A 21,440-nucleotide genomic window follows, 5' to 3' on the forward strand; every position below is an offset into this window, starting at 1 on the left:
AACTTTCCATAGTACAGCGGTGCAGCTTAAAAATGATAGAGAGTCCAGTGATGTCACACTTCATTAATCATATGACCTGTTTCAGTGCCAGTTGGTTCAGAGTGTTGGAAAAACAGTATTTGCTTATCGTGTGAAACATGGTATTTACGATTTAATGCCTTCAACAGTCTAAAACACATTATAGCTTAGTTTTGTAAATCATAAGGCAAATTCATTATTTCTATCTATAGAAATATGTGTGTGTGATGATTTTTAAAAAGTTTTTAAAAAATTTTGTACTTCTCTCTGTAGGTTGTTGAGTTGATGTCTATATGTTGAAGCCAATGACAAATTTCCACCTTGTGGACAATAAAAGTAACTAACTAATTATGTCGCTTCCTAAATAGTATAGTATCATTCTTGATATTATTCATTTAAACTACATAAAAACTAAAAAATGCTGGGTTAAAAACACCCCAAGTTGGGTTGAAAATGGACAAACCCAGCGGTTGGGTTAAATGTATGCCAAACATGCTGGGCAGTTTTATTTAACCCAACAATTGTTTAAAAATGACTATATGGCTGGCTTAAAATGAACCCAAGATAGGTTGGAAATTAAAAATCAGACACATAATTACTAGAGGCAACACTAATAATCAAAAGGTGAACATTTATTAATAAGGAATTTAATACATGTTTATTGTTTAATTATTATTCATTAAATGTATTAATAAATGTTAATTTCCAACATACTTTGGGTTCATTTTAAGCGAGCAATACAGTCATTTTTAAACAATAGTTGAGTTAAATAAAACTAGCCAGCAGGCTGGGCAAACATTTAACCCAACCACTGGTTTAAAACAACCCAAATGCTACGTTTATCCATTTTCAACCCAACTTGGGTTGTTTTTAACCCAGCATTTTGTAGAGTGTACATTTCTGTCATGACAGCTCTCGGAGTGTTTGGCATGATAATGGATATGACAATGTTAATATGTTTGGTCTTAGTGGAATAGATCTGCTACGCTGCTGCTGCTTATTCTGCTGCTGTTGACACGCTGCTGTGAGCAAGACATGCTGCTGCTGTACAATAGCATACATGGGTCACCCTGTAGCAGATCTATATACAGGTGGAGCTGGGGAAGATGGAGGGTTTCTGAAAGCACGCTGCAAATTGCTACGCAGATGCTGACCAAAGGACAACCCAGTAACTTTGTTTTGGTAAGACTTTCTCTGCAAGCATGTGAAAAAAGGAAGGGGATCTTATAATATTAACGCCCCTTAATCTGCACGTTTCCACACATGGTGCCACCATTTTGTTTTTGCAAGGGAGGCAAAGCTGCAGATGAAGAAAATGTAATTATTTTTAAGTAATGCAATGTGTTTCTTTGGTTCAGGCAGCTGCTTTCCCTTAGCCTCCATATGCTCTATTACTTTATGCTAGCACAAACAGAAGTTGTGTTTGACAGAAATGTATCGGTGTTACTTATGACTCACCCACAAAACAGCTATGACTACTAATGTGATGTCATTTTACGCCGGACTGCTTCACAAACGAGGGTCAATTCAGTGCTGGATTTGTACAAAAGATTAACAGACGCCTGCTAGTCGATGAGTTGAATCAACTCCACAGCAGCTACATAAATTTATCCACTAACCATTCAGAAACGTCCAGTTTCATTCTAAAAGTTGTAACTTCTTCCTGAGTCTCTCCATCAGTGTCCGACTCCGGTTTGAACAATGTAAGGCTGAACACCGTTACTGACAATCCTCATTTTGGCTGCGTGAGATTCTCCAGCTTTGTTATTGTTGAGCAACTAAAGCGTAAGCTGTTAAAGCTCCGCCCTCTTCTGGAAAGGGAGCCGGGAGCAGCAGCTCATTTGCATTTAAAGGGACACACACAAAAACTGAGTGTTTTTGCTCACACCCAAATAGGGCCAAATTTGACAAGATCTGTGGGGGATTTTGAGCTGAAACTTCACAGACACATTCTGGGGACCCCAGAGACTTATATCACATCTTGTGAAAAGGGGCATAATAGGGGGCATAATTTAAGGACCTATCAGCCTGCGCCGGCTTGAGTTTCATGACTATTTTTGTTGACAATGCCACAATGCTCGGATGTTGTGTGTGGTTGCCAGGGTGTTGCTATGAGGTTGCTAAAGTATTATTAAGATATTGCTTATGTGATTGCTTACCAGTCAAAATCATAATGCTGACCAACCTGTTATGGCAGACATCACATGGAGTGTCAAGAAAGGCCAATGATACACATGCACAATATTTTCCCAGCATCTTTGAACTAATAAATTGGCTTCATTGAGAGAATTCTTCAATGCCGGTATGGAAAAACGGCTCAGCGGTGTGAAATATGGATTTGTGTCTCAGTTTTACTCTGGTTGGTGATGATATCTCAGATAGTGCCCCTCCCCTGTCCTCCATCTGTTTCCATCTCTCACGGTTGACCACATAGCTCTGCTCCCCTGGCTTCTAGTGGAGCCTCATTGTGCAACGCAGGCGGCTTCTGGTTTTCCGGACTCTGTAAAAAAAAAGTGCAGAAGGGAAAAGGAGATGCACAGAAGAAGGCTGCAAGCAATGGCATGAGCGTTTTTTTCAAGCCTGGTGCACGAGGCACATCATTTGCTTTTTTCTGTCATCGGCTTCCTCCATTCAGGGTGAAGCCGTGTTATCTGGTGGAGTCGGCACCATAGTGAGGGGGAAATGGTACTGAGTGACTGGGAGAGATTAGCAACCACAGGACAGGTCCAGCCAACACGTACAGGCCTGTACGTTAGCGCTCACCAGCTCCGCCGCGCTCTCGCTTGCAAACTCTTTTCCATTCACGTAAACAGACTAACAAAGAAAAGAAGGGGGTAAATGGTGATTTTTAGTCACACAATCACATCTTAACATCTGATCTGCACAGGTCACAAGGTCAGAGCCCTCCTCTAGTCTAGAAGAGCCCGACTAAAGTGCTTTTGTGTGCAAACTGTTGATCACATTATAAATTGGCCACTAATTTTGTTTGGAATGAAATAAAAAATTTGAATTTTTATGGAAACGTTGTTGTTTTATAAGAAAAGTCAAGTAAAGAAAATGTTTGGCAACACTTTTTTGTGATGGTCCACTTTAGACATTCTACTAACTATAAGTAACTTTGCAACTACGTGAGTATTACTAGACTGTCTGCTTAATATCTGCTTACACTTTATTTTGATGCTCCCCAAACAGACATTCTACTGACTATAAGTAACTTTGCAAGTACATGTCAACTAACTCTACTAACCCTAACAGTCTACTAATACTCTGAGAGTTAGGTGACATGTAGTTGCAAAGTTACTAATAGTCAGTAGAATGTCTAAAGTGGACCATCAAAACAAAGTGTAACCAAATGTTCCAGCAGGTGTGATTAGTTTGTGTCATTACACATTCATTTTGATGGTCTCCACCAAGGGGTCAAGAAATTGCTGGTTGACCCCGTTGACCCTCTAGTAAAAGCATCTTTCTCCATTGACAGCCATTCAAAAGTAACCGTGCATTCTGATGAGATGCAACTTGTAAGTTCAACCTGAAATATTTTATTATATTTTTGTAGTTGTTTTATCAGTGCTGATTGTTTTATAGAGCACTGGTTCTTACTAGGGACCGCAGGATGACTTAAAAGTATTAAATTAATAAATCATTATTAATAAATAAAAAAAAATCTAACTCTAATCTAAATTAAAATGCTAAAAAAACACAACATCAAGATGTAAATGAAATCCCCCAGAACTATTAATTTTATTGAAGAACATACAGTTTTAGGTTAATTCGTTTAATATATCAATTATTTCCCAGTTTCTGTAAATAAAAAAGTTTGACAACAAGCAAATTTGTCATAATTACAGCAAAAAATATATGAAAATATCTTAGCCTAGGTGTTTTTAATTTTTTAGATGCCACAGACCCCCAAAATATTATCATTCTTGTGCGAGGATACAACACAAAATGTAAAATAAAAGCTACATATTTTCAAGTATAATTTATTCAGTGAAAAATTAATATTATAAATATGTGTAAAGTATTATTTGGAGAATATTTAGCTTCTATTATATTACATTTATTATTTTTTTTTACTCAATAAAGTACTGTATTTTTAAATGAATTATTTATTTATTTACATTTTTATGATTTATTTATTATTTTAATTAATTTTTATTTTGTTTTAATCAAATTTATTGATGTATCTATTTAATTTAATCTTTTTTAAAACATAGTTGAGGGTGAATTCAGGTTGATTGGGACACTTTTTGCCATTGAGATGAATGGGGGACAAGTGTCCCAATCAACCTGAATTCACCAGGCCTCCTAGCACTCCCTTGAGGAGCTCTTATTGTGCAGTTTGGCCCCTGACCCCTTACATAAATTGAAAAAAAAAAAAGAAATCAATCAATCAATCAATTAATAAAGAACCAGGGTGTACCGGTAAATTCATATCTCAAATTCAAATTCATATTTCTGGATCTTTTTTTGAGAATTTTATTATAGTGTAAAATCTCTTGTGCCAGGCGAAAATTTTTTTGTCGTTTCATAAAAATATTTTCAAGTTAACGCCGTTAAATATGCAACAGTGACCTCCAGCGTTACAGAACAGACTACAGCGAGCACGCGCTATGCGTTACTGACGTAATTTTAGTGCGCCGGCTCGCGCGCCTCATAGAAAAATAAGTGGGAAGAGTGGCAGTTGACGTAAAGATGAGTCCTGAAAGGAGCGGAGCTAAGCGACGAGGAAGTGCTGTTTGGTACGCCGTGTGCGACATGTATTACTGTATATTCTCAATTCATTGGACCAAGCCGTGCAGTTCAATTATTCAAGTGAACAAATCGACCAGATCAGCACTGTCAGGATGGACCAATAACACTCGTTTTTGTTTATTGGAAATTATCGTTTTATAGACATTGCTGTGAAGGATTTTACCTATAAACCACATGATTTGAAATGATACGTTTTACGCTTAAATAAGAGTACAAATGTCTCCAGTGAGACGTGCTGAAATTTGAGTGTGACTCAATGGAGGATTCTGCAGTCTGAGCCTCCATGCGCCCCCTAGAGGAGGAACGGCTTTATGTATCACTGAAAAAATACAATTCTTAGCGACGTCTGCGCTTCTGCTGTGGACAGTTGGGCGTGAGTTAGCTTTTAGCATTTCCAAACAAAAATATTATTGTGCCTTTTTCGTATCCACATTAATAAATATTTATCTTACAGTTGTTTTTGCTATGCGGTTACCATTTTTCTACGTTTATTTTCCAATTTTATGCCCAGTCAAGAGAATAACAACAGGCACGGAAACTTAGGAAAGCAAAAAGCTTGAGGCTCAAATGACTGGCAGCTTGGTCTTTTTTTTTTTTTAAAAAACCCAGAATTTCAAAGTGTGTTTTTGCCAACGGCATAAAAATCTGACAACAATTCTGTTCTTATCCTCTCATACACATCACACATTTCTGAAAGCAGTAAGTAGAACCTGTTATGTACAGTCTTGTGACATCTGTCACTTTTTAACATTTTCTAGACGTTATTTTTAAGAAAGAAAATGGTCTGTTTTGTGCATCTATTAAATATTTTGATGTTGATATCAAATTTCTGGAGTGGAATGATAAAGAAGATTTTATATGGTTTTCAGTTATTATTTAGTAACTCTTTTAAATAATTGTGTATATTGTTATCATTATTATTATATATTAGTAATGAAGAATCACACAAAAAATGTTGAAAGAATGTTTCATTCATAGCCACAACTTTACACAGCAAATTTATGGGTCATTTATTCTGCATATACAATAAAAAGTGTAGCATCTGTGATAACATATAACATTTTATTATTAAACTATTAGTTTATCCATATAACTGGACTTTCTTATACATGCAGTTTACACAAACTGGGACTTTTAATGTAGTGCACCTGTCACTAACACTTTTCAAGGTCTTTGGTGTGGATCTGTAAAATCCTCCTCTGATGGATCCTGTTCCAGTTTCCAAAGGTTCTACTCGTTCTCCAAGAGGAAAACCAGAAACCGAAGTGAGAGAATGTTTACACTCTATTACAGTGTCATTACAAGTCAGCCCTGGGACCATATGCAAAAAAAAATTTTAACGGGCACCCTCAGTTGAAATTGCGTTGTGTTTTAATCAGTGTGCACATGAGTAGTTAATAATCCACAGATATTCGTGAAGTTTGCCCACTTGATCTACACAGCGTCGTGCTCTGTTTTGCTCATTTTTAAAGGTCAGATGTGGGAGCTAGTGCTTTATTTGGATTCATGTTTTGAGAGTGTAGGCCTGTGCTGTGTGTAATTGTCTCTAAAAGAACTTTGTGCTCTTCAGAGAGAAAACAACAACCCAAACCATAAGAAGAGACTACAGGACGCACGGAGGAAGGGGAGAATGGATCGGAGCAAAGCAGAGGAGGAGATGAGCAATGAATTACAAAACCTGGTAAACACTTACAGTCACGCAGTCACTGTTTGTTTTCTCTTAAAACCTGTCAAGAAATGTCTATATGATATTTCACACACACACAAAAATACAAGCAAAAATATTTTGTATAAATAAAACAAAGATTTTGTCATTGCAACATATTTTCCTAACAATTTATCCCTCTTCTCCTGACCAATTCTTCCCATTCTTATGTGCTCAAAAGGCTAGCTTTACTGTACTTAACTACTTTAAATTACATGTAGCTTGTAGTGTGGCAAGACCATTTCAAAGTAGCTCTCCAACATTGGCACTAATGCACATGTTTATGGTGTTGTGTGTGGAGTTGATTATTAAAAATCAGTTGTGTGCATGCAGTATTTTATTTTGTCAGTGTGGGATTGCATGCTCAGGGATGGAGTGCTTTTGAAACAGCTGTTTGAATGTTCTTGGCATGTTTTTTAGGATGTGCGTGGGAAGACTAAAGCAGCAGGAACCGGTCTTGTCTACGTAGATGCCTTCACTCACTTTCACTGCCTCTGGGACGCCAGGTGATGCTTGGTTCAATTATTTTTGACAATAGTTTTCTTCAAAATGAAAATTCATGTCATTTGGAATTTCAAAAAAGAAAAAGACTCATGCATTAACCCTTTAGAGTCGGCATGAAACAGAGGTTGCGATTGTCAGAGGAAATGGCTTCTCGAACAAGAAAAAATGTAGGGCGGGACTTGATTTTGTCCATCAGGAATTGATTGGATCATTGTCATTTGCTGTTGTTGTGACCTTGTGTGTGACAGGTTGTCTCGCCCACATGTCAGTAAACCATTAATCAGCAGGAAGGAAGTTATATTGATTAAAGATTACAAAAATCATTTGTAATAAATACAGCAGTATTCCATTAAAAAAAAAAATTGTCAATTTTGATTTCACGGTGACTTTAAGACTCTCCAGTGGATGCTATGAAGCAAAAGACAGAATCTCCCGCTCTTATGCGTTAAGTTTATACTGACTTGAATTGAGCATACATTTGTAAATGCGTTAAAATAATACAAAATAGAAAGCATCAAAGTGTTTGTTGTCATTGCATCAATAAAAGCTACACTACACTTATTCTTGATATTTCATTTAATTTTAAATAGTTTACTTAGTATTGGATTTCATAAGTTATTATGTGTCAGCGGATTGGATGCTTTTGTTTTCGCAGTCACCCAGAGTGTCCAGCGAGAGTGAGCACTGTAATGGAGACACTGGAGACGGAGGGTCTGCTGGGACGCTGTGTGCGAGTAGAGGTAGAGACACTACTGTAGTGATATTATTTTAGATAGGTAGTACTTGAAGTCCTCCTGTCTTTGAGCAGTTTTAAATGGTTTAACTTTGTGTTTCAGGCCAGAGCTGTATCAGAAGATGAGCTATTACTCGTTCATACGTACGTTTATACTCATGATTAAAGGAACACTCCACTTTTTTGAAAATAGGCTCATTTTCCAACTCCCCTAGAGTTAAACATTTGAGTTTTACCGTTTTGGAATCCATTCAGCCGATCTCTGGGTCTGGTGGTACCACTTTTAGCATAGCTTAGCATAGTTCATTAAATCTGATTAGACCGTTAGCATCTCGCTCAAAAATGACCAACGAGTTTCGATATTTTTCCTATTTAAAACTTGACTCTTCTGTAGTTACATCGTGTACTAAGACTGGCGGACAATGAAAAGTTGCGATTTTCTAGGCCTGATATGGCTAGGAACTATACTCTTATTCTGGCGTAATAATGAAGGAACTTTGCTGTCGTACCATGGATGCAGCAGACGCTATGATATTACGCAGCGTCTCTCACAAATGTCTCCATGGTTGCAAGGCACGCTCCCTGTGCAAGCAGGGGGTCACAGGCGCTGCGTAATATCATTGCGCCTGCTGCACCCATGGTACGGCAGCAAAGTTCCTTAATCATTACGCCAGAATGACAGTATAGTTCCTAGTCATATCGGCCTAGAAAATCGCAACTTTTCATTTTCCGTCGGTCTTAGTACACAATGTAACTACAGAAGAGTCAAGTTTTAAATAGGAAAAATATCGAAACTCGTTGGTCATTTTTGTGCGAGATGCTAACGGTTTAATCAGATTCAATGAACTATGCTAAGCTATGCTAAAAGTGGTACCACCAGACCCGGAGATCGGCTGAATGGATTCGAAAACGGTAAAACTCAACTGTTTAACTCTAGGGGAGTTGGAAAATGATCCTATTCTCAAAAAAAGTGGAGTGTTCCTTTAAGTAAAGATTGATGCTGTTAATTGGGTTGGTTTTGTTTTATGATTTTCTTAAAACTTATGATGATCTTTCTTATGTGAAATGTGTTGTATATGATAGAAAGGATTATGTAGAGCTGATGAAGTCCACACAGAAAATGACAGAGGAGGAGCTGAAGACCCTCTCTGATAAATACGACTCTGTCTACCTGCATCCTGTAAGTCACCTAATCACATGTCTTTAACAGTCCTGGAATTTCCTGTGTGCTGATTCCAGTTTCAATGTTTAAAGGGTTAGTTTAGCTGAAAATGAAAATTCTGTCATTTACTCACCCTCATGTTGTTTCAAACATGTAAGACTTTCGTTCATCTTCGGAACACAAATGAAGATATTTTTGATGAAATATGAGTGATTTCTGTCCCTCCATTGACTGCCTACGCAACTGACACTTTGATGCTTCAAAAAGTTCATAAAGAGATCGTAAAACTAATCCATCAATGTTTATATGTGAATAAAAGCCTAAATTCAATCTGTTCATCATATAAAGTGATCGAGTCTCTTCAGAAATTTTGGACTAAACTGCTCAGTTCATATGGATTGGTTTTTGAAGCGTAAAAATGCGTAGACTGTCAATGGAGGGACAGAAATCTCTCAGATTTTATTAAAAGCTGAAAGCCTTAAGGGTTTGGAATGATATGAAGGTGAGTAGATGATGACAGAATTTTCATTTTTGGGTGAATTAACCCTTTAATTGTTCATCAAATGCACAATCTTAATCCAGTACATGCACTGATATTTCTTTTCAACATGAAATTAATACTGAACAGGTCCCACTTTATATTAAGTGGCCTTAACTATTATGTATTTACATTTAAATGAATCATTTGACAATGCACTTATTGTGTACATACATGTTTTTACATTGTACTTATATTTTAAAAATATCTGCATGTAATTACATCTTGAATTCATTTCTGTAATTACATTAATAATTACACTGTTGACACTTTACTTACACCTTAACCCACCCTTAAACCTACACATACCACCAAACCTGTCCCTAACCTAACCCTGTATTCCACCTCAATAGCATATTTTTCGGCCAAAATTATTATTTTATGGTTGCCAAGGAACATGGCAACTGTTTTATAAAATAAAATAAGAAAGAATTCATTTTTTTCAATTCAATCAGGAATTTTTCACTGCTGCCTGTATGGCGGTGGGATCAGTCCTCCAGCTGGTGGATAAAGTGATGACATCACAGCTGCGTAACGGCTTCTCCATCAACAGGTCTTGTTGCATCTGTTCTTCTCAACAATACTAATATCTTTGAGTTTTTAATTTTATATTGATTTATTCATTGATCTATTTGAGTTACTGTTTTTTTTCCTGTACACACAGGCCTCCAGGTCACCATGCACAGGCAGAAAAGATGAACGGCTACTGTATGTTTAATAATCTGGCCATAGCAGCGCGCTACGCTCAAAAACAGCATGGAGTTGAACGGTGAGAGTCTGCATTTTGCTTTAGCATCATACATTTATTAACACTTTTTATTAATTAAAGACATTATGCAATTGTCTTTACTTACTTTCTTGATATTCTTGATTCTGGTCTTATTGTGAGTGATTTATCAGAGCACATTTGATCTAGGGATAAAATGTTTTCATAGTCTTTCATCAAATGTAATGACTTTCACCACCTCTGAAATTTTTTCTGTTGACATACTCAAAAATCAGTAATATCAGTCAGATTAACATAATGATCCAATCAAATTCTGATTGATAAAATCAAGTCTGGTCCTGGATTATTTCCCATTGAATATTCAAAAAAGGTGAAATGCATTTTCACATTGTCTTCAATGAGGTTTATGGTTTGAGAATCTCTAAAATGGTTGCTTTTTCAATCACACAGAGTTCTAATTGTGGATTGGGATGTGCATCATGGACAGGGAATCCAGTATATTTTTGAAGAGGATCCCAGGTACATTTTTCCGCACCGACACATCATATTATATACGTTCTGTATAAATGTCTGGCATTTAAAGACCATCTCTTCTCTGTCCTCCTGTGTGGCAGTGTGCTGTATTTCTCAGTGCACAGATATGAAGATGGCTCGTTCTGGCCGCATCTCAAGGAGTCTGACAGCAGCTCAGTGGGTTCAGGAGCTGGACAGGGCTACAATATCAACCTGCCCTGGAACAAGGTACACCACGCTAATTTACGCCGCTCGTCAGTGTTTATGTCACTCATTTCAAAAGGTTAACCAATTTACAGTTTCATGTAGAAGTCCTCCTAATAGAGATGTTGAAAATGATCATTTAAAACTAAATCACCACCTTGACTAACATTATAGTGGGCTATAAATGAAAAAATAAAAATGCTACAGAAGCGTGGTAGAATATGGTCTGTGTTAGCTGGTGCTGAATGTGGCCTGATCTCTTTATTTAACTCCAGGTGGGGATGGAGGATGGAGATTACATCACAGCTTTCCAGCAGCTCCTCCTGCCTGTGGCGTATGAGGTACATCTTTCATTTCGGTCACCTGCACATCTCATTTAATGTTTTATTGTCTATTAATGTGTATGTGCTGCACAGTTTCAGCCTCAACTGGTGTTAGTGGCGGCCGGCTTTGACTCTGTGATCGGTGACCCAAAGGTGGGACGCTCAGCTTCAATCCATTTAATATAATTTTCCAAAACTCTTTCCATTATGTTAATTATTTAAAACGTTCTGTGTGTCTAGGGTGAGATGCGAGTGAGTCCACAGTGTTTCTCCATCCTGACCCATATGCTGAAAGGTGTAGCACAGGGCCGACTCGTGCTGGCTCTGGAGGTATGATCATATTATGCCATAAGAGAACTAAATATTCTTCTTTGTGGTTAACATCTCACACACAGTATTTCATTCGTTAGGGTGGGTATAACCTCCAGTCCACAGCAGAGGGTGTTTGCGCTAGTGTGAGGTCACTGCTGGGTGACCCTTGCCCTCACCTGACCTCTCCTGGTGCTCCGAATGAGAGGTGAGTAAGCTGAGGAGCACATCTGCCTACATTCTCTTACATTTCTCTCTCTTACTCCCTATTTGCTGTGGGGTTTTTTGTGGTTTTATTGCAGCGCCCTGAAGTCCATCTCAAAGACCATCTCTGCCTTGTATCCATTTTGGAAGAGTCTTCAGACTTTTGGTAAGAAGCAAGAATTATTATTTACAAATAAACAAACCAGATCACCATATTGTATTGGTGCACTCATGAAACATAATAAAAAACTATTTATACATATAGTGATTATGAAAAGTGTATTATGACAATTAGAAAATTTGTATTGTCATAGAAATTAAAAAAAATCTAATTACAAATAATTTATGTTTCTCTCTCTCTCTCTCTCTCTATATATATAATATATATATATATATATATATCTCTATATAATTTACACACAGGGCTTGACATTAACACCCGCCAGTTTAAGCAGTCACTCCTACTAGCCACTTTGAGGGGTTGAATTTTAAATATAACATAAGGCATCTAAATTAATAAACGAAGTGCAATATAGTGTTTAAGATTTTTCGATAATATCGATGCTGAAATATCTGAAACACTTCCAACACATCATTTTCCGCAGAATAGATACATGATATCAGCTGCTCTTTCTCTCTCTCTCATCTCTCCGACAGCGAGTCGACACATAAACCCAGCCTTCCCTCACTCACTCGTGTCATTTGCTCCGGATGAATATTGTTGGTGTTACAGGGCTTGAATTTCAGTGTGGGATTGTGCATAATTTTACTCATTCCCACAGATTTTGTGCTCACACCCAAAGTGCGCACATAAAACCACCTCTCAGTACTAAATTGAGTTATTTTTCACTGCTTATCGCGCTTAAACAGTCAAATACACACAAAGTAATTTCAAAATACCGGTCTTGGCGAGTATTCATGTAAACACAATCAGCTATGTTTTAGGTGAAAATAAACAGTTGAGAAAGAAAACACATGTGTAACAGTGTAATGGATCTGTGCGTCAGGTCTTAAAGTGACAGCAGCCTAATATACTTGCTGCCAAATTATGAGATAATATTAAAAATATCTAAATGGCAGTTTTTACCATGGTATTGATGTCAAAATTGTGGCCAGTGAAAATGCTGAATGGCTAGTAACTTTGGAAAACCTCCAGCCACAGTGGCTGGTGAGCAGAAAAGTTAATGTCAAGCCCCGAATATATACATTCATAAATTTATAGAAATATAAAATATGTTAACACATATATGTGTATGTAAATGATTAAATTATTGGAAACAGCATGGAAATTCATTAGTCATTGATGTTTAATTGGGACATTATATTATCCGGTCATCTTCAGATAAAAAGAAAGTGCTCAGCTGCAAACCAGTAAACACTATACCCAACATCATATTTGCACAAGCATTCAAACTGCCAGTCATTTGGTACAGCTGGCATCTTGGTGAAAGATTTGTATGTTTTCTTGAATGCTTTTCTTGAATGCTCTTGAATGTGTGTGTTGATGACCTTTAGAGGGGGGTCCTCTGTCTGATGCCACTCCCCTGCCCGCTCCAGTATGTGCAGAAGTGAAGGTTTCCTCTCCAATCACTGGGCTAGTTTATGACCAGAAAATGATGCATCATCACAACATGTGGGATGGGTGAGAGTGACTCCTGCTTAATAGCATAAACACCACAATAATCCCTGTGACACAGCTGAAAAGTGAAAATTTTCTCATTTTGTGTGTTTTTTGATTATTTGGTTGTACTTAATACATAAGATGAGGATGTATTGATTCCTACAGTCATCATCCAGAGCTCCCTCAGAGAATTTCACGGATTTTTTCCCGACATGAGGAGTTGGGCCTGCTGTCCCGTTGCCATCGGATACCAGCTCGCTTAGCAACAGAGGAAGAGCTGGCACTCTGTCACAGGTGAAACACATTCAGATGAGTAAATAAATAATGATCACATTTATGTATGAAGTTACATACAAATCTGCATTTCATTTGCGTGATTAACATTTTCACACATAATCATTTTCAAAGATAATTATTTTGATTAGTAAAACTAATGTAACATTGCATTTGATTAAATTCATGTCTGTTTATCTCTCTTACGCTAGTTCTGAGCACATAAGCACTATTAAGAGTACAGAGCACATGAAACCCAGAGATCTGCACCGACTGGGGAACAATTACAACTCCATCTACATCAGTAACGAGAGCTACACCTGTGCCCTGATGGCTGCTGGGTCATGCTTTAACTCCGTACAGGCCATACTCACAGGCCAGGTCTGTCTTTTTGTGATTTTTATAAGTAATAAACTTTACATGTCTCAGTATACAGTATACTAGAACATTACTGCTTGAATTTGTTCCCAGGTGTCCTCAATTGTTTGTTTGGTCCTGTAGGTTAGAAACGCCGTGGCCATAGTCCGTCCTCCTGGCCATCATGCAGAGAAAGACACAGCTTGTGGTTTCTGTTTCTTTAATACGGCCGCTTTGACCGCACGCTATGCCCAGAGCATCACACACAAATCGCTGCGTGTCCTCATCCTCGACTGGGATGTTCATCATGGAAACGGCACACAGCACATCTTTGAGGAGGATGACAGGTTTGTCTAGTCCCACAGTTAACCATAATCTCATATAGCATTAAACTAGAACAATCAAAAAACATTTAAATAAACCTGAAATAAAATATAAATATTATATGAAAATTAAAATATAAGTTGAAGTACTAAAATTACTAAATCTAAAACTTAAAAATTAAAGACAAATAGAAATAAAATGTCCCTTTCACCAAAAAAAGTAGTATTTTAGTTTGCTTGAGAATTTTTGCCATTTTCCTCTGACCCTTAGAATTAAACTGTTTTTGCTAATGTAACTAGGAGACTTCTGTATGCAAATGACCTTGTGTTTGATTGGCCAGCCGCTTTGCATTTAAATGAGTATCAACTTAGATTTGTAGTCAGGTCCAATATAGTCAGGACCTCCCCAAGGCTGTCTGACTGACATATAAACCAACCAATCACAGTTCGTTTTGTTCAGCATCATGTTTAGGGGCGTGGCAATGTAACGTTGATGTCCTTACAATAATAGACAGGTGTGTAAAACTCTTGGACGTATTTTAAAAAGCCTATCCAGCGTTTAGTTGATCCTGATAAGTGCTCATTGTCACAGCTGTAAACACAACAGCTTTCTTTTTCAATGAGGGGGTTTGGCATCACAACGGCTTTGTTTTCAGATGGACCATTAAAGAACACGACACACACGTCTCTAGAATTCAGATGACGACTTTGAAACTCCTGAAGGGTTTCCAATTTTGTGTGCCATATGCATCAGACGTTCAGCCAACGGTCGGTGGGGGATAAGACAAGGTCCAATATAGTGTTCAGCTGCCCCATCTTTCAATAACAGCCGGTTTGCAAAGTAGCATTACATTGTGACGGATTCATAAAACAATCAGTGCTGAAATGTGATGATGGTGGCATCATTACCATGAACATTTAAAAATGGCAAAAAGGAATAATTTTTTTAATAAAATGATCTGGGTGAATAGACAAGGGTAATGGATCCTCTTTGTTTATGTTTTCATATGATTTATAAATAAATATATATATATTTTTTTATATCAGTCACATATGCATTGGTCAGTATGCAGACCTATGTTTTTAACCAATGTCTTTCTCATTTTTTCAGCGTCCTGTACATTTCTCTGCATCGATATGAAGACGGGACATTTTTCCCCAACTCGGAGGACGCTAACTATGATAAGGTGGGGCAGGGGAAAGGCCGGGGATACAATGTCAACATCCCCTGGAATGGAGGAAAGATGGGAGACCCAGAATACATGGCAGCTTTCCATCACTTAGTGATGCCAATATCCAGAGAGGTAAAATATGCTCATTTTTACCTGATGACCAAATCATGTGTTGTTTGGTGTTAAATACTAACTGAATAGTGTTGTCTGTGTTGTAGTTTGCCCCAGAGCTGGTGCTGGTGTCTGCTGGGTTTGATGCGGCACGGGGTGATCCGTTAGGAGGGTATCAGGTGACCCCAGAGGGCTACGCCCACTTCACCCATCAGTTGATGAGTCTGGCAGCAGGAAGAGTGCTAGTCATACTGGAGGTGTGTTATATTCACTCTCACATTCGTAATGTTTACACTTTATACTATTGGGTTTTTCAGTGGCCAATGCTGATGTCGATATCTAGAGAGCATGGTGCCTGATGTAGCCATAATTTCCATATAATAAAATTAGTTGATATCAAAAGAGACGTACACACAATTACAACACTGTTAGTAGATTTTGGAACTATACAAATGATTTTGGAACCATCCACTTGTCAATTATTGGCCAGGGTTAATACCCAATCTCAAAATGACCTAAATATCAGCTGATTAATTGACCTGGCTGATCATACATAAATAATACTATTCAGCAAGGATGCATTAAATTGAATCAAAAGTGACAGTAAAGACATTTACAAGGTTACAAAACATTTCTGTTTCAAATAGAATGCTTTATGTATTCTTCAAATAATCCTTATTTAGCAATATTTAGCAGCAGTATTTTCAACATTGATAATAAGAAATATTTCTTGAGCAGCAAATCAGCATATTAGAATGATTTCTGAAGGATCATGTGACACTGAAGACTGGAGTAATGATGCTGAAAATTCAGCTTCATTAGAAACTTCTTACTAAAACATTAAATAGTCAACTCCAAACTGTTGAACAGTAGTGTATGTGTACACTGGTAGTGTAAAAAGGTTAATGATGTCATCTAACCCTTTTCACAATAGGGAGGATATAACCTCACCTCCATCTCTGAGTCCATGTCCATGTGCACCAGTATGTTGCTGGGAGACTCCCCTCCACCTCTAGACCATCCACCCCCTCCCAAGACCAGTGCTGCTGTCACCATTAACAACGTCCTGCGTGCCCACACCCCCTTCTGGAGCTCCCTGAGAATACAGAGTGAGTTTGCAATCTCAGAACTGAGACTGACATGCAGCTAGTGACATGAAGTGTACTTCATATCAAGAATTGGACCATAAGAAAATGCTTATTATTTTAATGCAACATGCTTTTGTTTGTGTGTTTATATCAGTTCCAGAGTCACTTCGTTTATCTTTGCCGTCTCCTAAACCGAAAGGCAAGCGGGCATCATGTGGCAAGGGCAAGAAATCGCCTCGCCAGTCCACCTCTGCTCAGAGTCCCGGACAGAACCCGCAGCATCTTGAGCAGTCCGGCCTTGATGGGCTCACTGAGGATCTGCTTTCTCTGAATCTCAACACAAGTACCTCATCTAACACCAGTCCAACATCAGTTGCTATTGGGGGAGCCAGACGGAAGGTGAAACCCAACCCACAGAGGAATTCAGCAGGCCAGGAGTCAGGTTCACCCATAAAACCCACGTCAGAGAAAGCCAGAGATGGAGACAGCACACATGCAGAGATTACTGCTGTAAAAGCAGAGACACCTGTAGGCAATCTCAAATGTCATTAGCAGTATGTTTTAGTGACTTGTAATGTATTCACTCATTAAACATGCTCTGTTTAACAGGACCGGTCGATCCCAGTTTCTGTGGTCACTGGAAATTCAGCTGCCATGTATGACCAGGAGAGCTCTGGTCTAGATGCTGCTTGTGGTCAGACTGTGACGGCAGTCATAGAGGTCTTTGGAACACAAGCCACAGATTTGGTAATGTGTCTTATTAGCATAATAACATAAGTAGCAGTATGTTAGATTTCTTGTTTTCAGTCTGTCGTCTCATTCAGTTTTACTCTGATATTATTAATGTGAATTTGAGGGGTGATCTAATTGTGTGGCTCTTGTTGCTAGGACGGCATGCATGTGGTGCACCCGTTGCCATGGTGCCCACACTTGGAGTCAGTGCGACCGGTACCCTCAGGTGGCATTGATGTCTTCCTGCCGTGTGAAGAGTGTGGAGGTGATACTGAAAACTGGATCTGCCTCTTCTGCTACAAGGTAACAGCTAATGACACTCAAAATCACAGTGAGAATATATATATATATATTGAGGTTTAGAATTATGACTTACCATTGCCGACACTGGTACACATTAGGTTTCAGCCACTAACCTCTTGTGAAATCTGCTTACAAATATTTTCACGAACAAATCATCATCATTCAGTAATAACTACTATAAAATTTCTTATGGAATGTTGGAACAATGGAAATCACATGTACGCCAAAATCACATAGTCTGTGACCTTATAACTGTGTTAAGATTAAATTTTCTAGCTCGATAGTTCATCTTAAATATGTCATCATATATAATGAAAGAGTATATACAGTGCTCAGCGTAAATGAGTACACCCCCTTTAAAGAGTAACATTTTAAACAATATATCAATGAACATAAAAACAATTTCCAAAATGTTGACAAGACTAAGTTTAATATAACATCTGTTTAACTTATAACATGAAAGTAAGGTTAATAATATAACTTAGAGAACAACATTTTCAGTTTTACTTAAATTAGGGTGATGCAAAAATGAGTACACCCTACAACAACCACTACTACATCTACTACTTTGTATGGCCTCCATGATTTTTAATGACAACACCAAGTCTTCTAGGCATGGAATGAACAAGTTGGCGACATTTTGCAACATCTATCTTTTTCCATTCTTCAAGAATGACCTCTTTTAGAGACTGGATGCTGGATGGAGAGTGATGCTCAACTTGTCTCTTCAGAATTCCTCATAGGTGTTCGATTGGGTTCAGATCAGGAACCACTGAATCACATTCACCCTGTTCTTCTTCAGAAATCCAACAGTGGCCTCAGATGTGTGTTTAGGATCATTGTCATGTTGGAAAAGTGCGACCAAGGGCACGGAGTGATGGTAGCAGCTTCTCTTTCACTATAGAGCAGTACATCTGTGAACTCATGATGCCATCAATGAAATGCAGCACCCCGACACCAGCAGCACTCATGCAGCCCCACATAAGGACACTGACACCACCATGTTTCACTGCAGGCACCATGTATTTTTCTTTGTATTCCTCACCTTTGCGATGCCATGCAGTTTTGAAGCCATCAGTTCCAAAAACATTTATCTTGGTCTCATCACTCCAGAGTATAGAGTCCCAGTAGTCTTCATCTTTGTCAGCATGGGCCCTGGCAAACTCTAGGCGGGCTTTTTTGTGCCTGGGCTTTAGGAAAGGCTTCTTTCGTGGACGGCACCCATGCATGCCATTCCTCTGCAGTGTACGCCATATTGTGTCACGGGAAATAGTCTACTTCTTTAGATAACTGCAGTGAACTTGCATGCCGATTTTCTTCAACCCTTCTCATCAGAAGACGCTCCTGTCGAGGTGTTAACTTCTGTGGATGACCTGGACGTCTCTGTGAGATGGTTGCAGTTCCATCTTTTTTAAATTTTTATACCACTTTTGCTACAGTATTCTGACTAATAAGTAAAGCTTTGCTGATCTTCTTGTAGCCTTCACCTTTCTGGTGTAAAGAAATTATTTTCATTTCTCTTCCATGTGGTGCCATTGCTGACAGCATGAAATGGGAAGGGGTTTTAACACCCTTTTATAGTCAACTGTCTGCTGGACACCTGTGTAATGAATAATTAGACTCACCTGTGGTTGAATTCTTGTTAAATTAGACATTTGTAGTCAAAAATTTAGCTTTGCTCCAGAGACTTTCAATGGGGTGTACTCATTTTTGCACCCTAATTTGAGTAAAACTGAAGATTTTGTTCTCTAAGTTATATTATTAACCTTACTTTCATGTTATAAGTTAAACAGATGTTATATTAAACTTAGTCTTGTCAACATTTTGGAAATTGTTTTTGTGTTCACTGAGATATTGTTTAAAATGTTACTTTTCAAAGGGGGTGTACTCATTTACGCTGAGCACTGTATATATAAAAAAAGGAGTGTTATAGCTCGAGTTTTGAGGTTCCTCTGTAAATGTATGTACAGATAAATGTATGTAGAGCTGGCTAATGAGAGGTCTATAATCTGGGTCTTTATAGAAGGTGTTTATTGTGTTTGAACTGGTTTAAAGATGGCACACTTGTTGCTCGAGGATCTTGCTGCACGTGATTTTAGGCGAGTGTGACTTTGCTGAGAGTGACAAAAGACTGTAAAGAAAAGCTTGTGAAGAAAGCCGTTATATGGAGATGTTTTGTGCAAATTACTAACTTTGAGTATGTGGTTGCTCCTTTATATCCTCCAGATTCATTAACATTACAATGAGGTTAAGAACAAATTTGTACGCATTCATATTTGTTGTGAATTATGCAGAAATTTGTCATCAGAAGTTCTCCTGTTAGTATAAATACGAGTGACTGAGACACATTATGTTTTTATTACAGAATTCAATGAGTATTTTTCTTGTTTCCCTATTTGAGATCACATATGAATCCTCATGTGGTTGAGAATTGTACAAGCACTCGGCAAAATGTGGTTTAATTTTTGTTTTGTTTTTCCTCTCTTTTTCAGGTGCTCTGCGGGCGTTATGTGAACCAGCACATGGTGACCCACGGACAGGTGTCAGGTCACCCTCTGGTGCTGAGCTTCGCTGATCTTTCTGTCTGGTGCTACGCTTGTGAGTCATACGTCCACAACAAGGTGGGTGCTGCCCAGATCACGGGCCTGTAATCTGCTGTTTTGATGAATGACAACGTTAATGTAGATCTGCAACATGAATGAATGATGCACTTCCTGAGATTGACAAGTTTAATTCATTTATCTAATCTGACATTACTGCTACTTGATGTAACAAGTCAAGTAGCAGTAATGTCAGATTAGATAAATGAATTACGTATGTTAATTTCTGCGTGACTGTTGTGTATGTTTTCCAAAGACGGGTTGGATTCAGAACAACAGCAAATTTTTAATACACACACACAAACAAACAACTGTGTAACTGTGTCTGTCTGTCTCTGCACACACAGGTGCTCCATGAAGCCAAAAACGCCGCTCACCTCGTGAAGTTTGGAGAGGAGATTCCTCCTTTCAACTAAACCAGCAGAGAGAAGGAAGTGTGTGTGTGTGTGTGTGTTTGCGTGTTGTGAGATGGTTGTTGTTTGCATGCATATATGCAGTGAAAATAAGACCAAACTAAGCTGCAGTGGAAGCAGTTTTTTTCAGTTCATCTGTCTTCCTTCCTCACTTGTGACTTAAACATAATCATAGATTCTCATTGTGCCAATTATGAGTTTGTCTGCCAAAATATTAATTTTATTAATGGAATTTGTTTCATCTTAAAGAAAAACAGTTTTTAAAAGGTGCACTCTTTGCAAATTGTTATAGTAATTTTTTTAAGTTATTGCAGAAGCACTGTAGCATGGTGCTAAAACCACAATTTTACACCAGCCAAAACTGTAGTATTTAATGTTTTGCATTCTCAATGCACAGCCAACAGTGTTTGCACTGCACTGTTGTGAAGCATTCCTGTTTTCATTGTATCACTCCAGGCCAAGGCATTCAAACTGTGGAAATTACAAAACCACCTTAAACTTAAAAGCAATAAATAGTGCAATATTTCCCAGAACAGTGTTTGAAGACTGTGTAAACGAGTTATTTTTTTGTTTAGTTTTTGTATCTTTGCGTTATGTTATTTTTTTGCACAAGTATAGTGACACAAACATTTTTAAACTCTCACTTTGTAACCGTTGGTACATGTTGCAGTCTAAATAAAACCCGTCTGTTCCATGTTCTTAAAAGCCAGTTCTTTCTATGGTCACATTTGTGATAAGGTAAAGGGCATAAA

At 38.0% G+C, this 21,440-nt stretch overlaps 1 protein-coding gene across 2 annotated transcripts; it reads left to right on the forward strand.

Moving 5' to 3' along the window:
• The first annotated feature begins 4,741 nt into the window (after positions 1–4,741).
• On the forward strand, positions 4,742–21,393 carry hdac6 (histone deacetylase 6). 2 transcript variants are annotated; one of them, XM_051902145.1, is made up of 28 exons: positions 4,742–4,760; positions 5,943–6,038; positions 6,344–6,454; positions 6,899–6,984; positions 7,638–7,722; positions 7,819–7,859; positions 8,799–8,895; positions 9,871–9,968; positions 10,080–10,184; positions 10,593–10,661; positions 10,757–10,883; positions 11,135–11,200; positions 11,276–11,335; positions 11,423–11,512; positions 11,593–11,699; positions 11,794–11,861; positions 13,211–13,337; positions 13,482–13,610; positions 13,802–13,970; positions 14,091–14,293; positions 15,381–15,573; positions 15,660–15,809; positions 16,487–16,661; positions 16,795–17,168; positions 17,250–17,387; positions 17,529–17,675; positions 20,168–20,296; positions 20,623–21,393. In XM_051902145.1, exons 2-28 carry the CDS (start codon positions 5,976–5,978, stop codon positions 20,689–20,691), a joined length of 3,276 nt encoding a protein of 1,091 aa, XP_051758105.1. In that variant the 5' UTR covers positions 4,742–4,760; positions 5,943–5,975; the 3' UTR covers positions 20,692–21,393. The 2 variants fall into 2 exon arrangements, with proteins under 2 accessions (XP_051758105.1, XP_051758104.1); XM_051902144.1 differs by lacking the exon at positions 4,742–4,760 and adding an exon at positions 4,902–5,472.
• Positions 21,394–21,440: the final 47 nt, after the last annotated feature.

This window comes from Ctenopharyngodon idella, chromosome 8 (genome assembly GCF_019924925.1).
Source record: "Ctenopharyngodon idella isolate HZGC_01 chromosome 8, HZGC01, whole genome shotgun sequence".
Lineage (NCBI taxonomy): Eukaryota > Metazoa > Chordata > Actinopteri > Cypriniformes > Xenocyprididae > Ctenopharyngodon > Ctenopharyngodon idella.